The sequence below is a fragment of the Nicotiana sylvestris genome, chromosome 11 (genome assembly GCF_000393655.2).
Source record: "Nicotiana sylvestris chromosome 11, ASM39365v2, whole genome shotgun sequence".
Taxonomy (NCBI): domain Eukaryota; kingdom Viridiplantae; phylum Streptophyta; class Magnoliopsida; order Solanales; family Solanaceae; genus Nicotiana; species Nicotiana sylvestris.
Window position 1 is genome coordinate 156,410,083 of NC_091067.1, and position 2,086 is coordinate 156,412,168.

General features: G+C 41.2%; 1 protein-coding gene across 1 annotated transcript; it reads left to right on the plus strand.

Moving 5' to 3' along the window:
• The first annotated feature begins 270 nt into the window (after positions 1-270).
• Positions 271-1,864, plus strand: LOC104210853 (serine/threonine-protein kinase UCNL-like). The gene has a single exon (XM_009759827.2). The coding sequence runs from the start codon at positions 364-366 to the stop codon at positions 1,603-1,605; it is 1,242 nt and encodes a 413-aa protein (XP_009758129.1). The 5' UTR covers positions 271-363; the 3' UTR covers positions 1,606-1,864.
• The last annotated feature ends 222 nt before the right edge of the window (positions 1,865-2,086 follow it).

The window sequence follows — 2,086 nt, forward strand, 5'->3', positions numbered from 1 at the left end:
ACGATCACTAAACTTTTCTAAGCAGCTAATTGATATCACCCCCCCCCCCCAACACACACACACCCCACTTGAAAGAGGACGAGTTGCTTAATTACAATTAAGTAGTTAATTAGATACACCAAAACAGATATCCCAACCCCACAAATTACTATTGCTTCTCCTCCTCCCCCCCCCCCCCCTCTCCCCCCAAAAAAAAAAAAAGAAAAAAGAAAACCCAACTCCACCAGCTCTTCTATTTCTTCCCTGAAAACACACACACACGAACGCCTGAACCAAACGCACGTACACTTTTCCTTCTATATATATATATAATCTCTCCTCCTATTTTTACACACTCTCATTCTCTTTCTCTCATTTCTTACAATGGATAATCCCACATCGCCATTTCCACCTTTAAACTTAGACAACCTACGAGCCATCAAAGTACTAGGCAAAGGTGCTATGGGCACTGTTTTCTTAGTCCACAACACTATAACCGACCCATTATCCCTATACCCTTTTGCTCTCAAAGTCATCGACAAATTCTCAAAACCTGATTCCGACCGCCGTGCACGGTGGGAAACCACCGTCCTCCACCGTCTCCACCACCCTTTCCTCCCTACCCTTCTCGGCTTCTCCGAAACCCCCGACATGCTTTCCTACGCTGTACCATATTGTTCCGGCGGTGACCTTAATGTCCTCCGTTATCAACAAAGCGACCATGTTTTTTCACCTTCAGCTATTCGCTTTTATTTAGCTGAAATTATACTCGCTCTTGAATATCTTCACACTTTAGGCATTGTTTATCGTGATCTCAAACCCGAGAATATTCTTATTCAACAATCCGGCCACGTGACCTTAACGGATTTCGATCTTTGCAAAAACTTAACTCTGAAAAAAAATCTCAGTTCCTTAGATTTCAATTCAGATCCTGAAATCGATAACATTCCACCACCAACACAGCCCAAAAAATTCAGACAATTTGCTAAATTTGTACTTCCGAAGAAAACATGCACATATTCTAGGTCCACGACCACGACCAAAAATGGACTAAGGAAAGTGAAAAGTGCACGTGTTTCGCCCGTGAGTAGACGAAATCCGAGTTCGTTTTACGAACGTTCGAATTCGTTTGTTGGTACAGAGGAATACGTGGCACCGGAAGTTGTACGAGGTGAAGGGCATGAATTTGCGGTAGATTGGTGGGCATTAGGGGTATTATGTTATGAAATGTTGTATGGAACGACGCCGTTTAAAGGGAAAAATAAGAAGGAAAATTTCAGGAGAATATTGATGATGGAGCCGGAGTTTATTGGGAAGAGAAATGCTCTAACGGATTTGATCGGTAAATTGCTGGAGAAAGATCCGACGCGCCGGTTGGGTTATCGGAGAGGCGCGTCGGAGATTAAGGAGCATGAGTTTTTTCGTGGTCTGAAATGGGATTTATTAACGGAAGTTGTACGGCCGCCGTTTTTGCCGTCAAAAGATGGGACGGAGTTGACGGAGGAAGTGAAGAGAGGTGGGTTTGATGTAACGGAGTATTTGCAGAAACTGAAGGCCCCGCCGTCGCCGTTATGGTCGCCGTCACATGATGAGTGGAGAAATAACGTTTCGTTAACGGAGTTCTAACGCACGTGTAAAGAATATGGTACCAGATTGGTATTTTACCAAAGTTAATGTAGGTTATTGTAAATAAACGTTAACTTTTTAGTGCTATAGAACATCATAATTAGACTGAAATGATGTAATTTAGCTGTCTATCGTTAGATTTAGAAAGATATGTATATACGCGCTGGCGGTGGCGCGTCGAGGAACTATTGGACTACATGGAGTTGTAAACTTATGAGGAATAAAGATACTTGGAATGAAGGCTATGATTTTTAGGGTACACTTGAGATTTTACTAATTTGGACAAAATCATTGTTACCTTTTATTTTGAAGAAAGGAATTTTTGCTTTTCTTTCCCTTTGGTTATAATTGTTTGGAACTTAATAGTGAAACCCTTTTGATTTTGTTCATTAAAAAAAGCACTTAACTTGGTGGGGAAGAAAATAATGGTTGTACAAATTCAAAAACTTGTGTGCAAGAAAGTATGTATCTCAAAATTGTT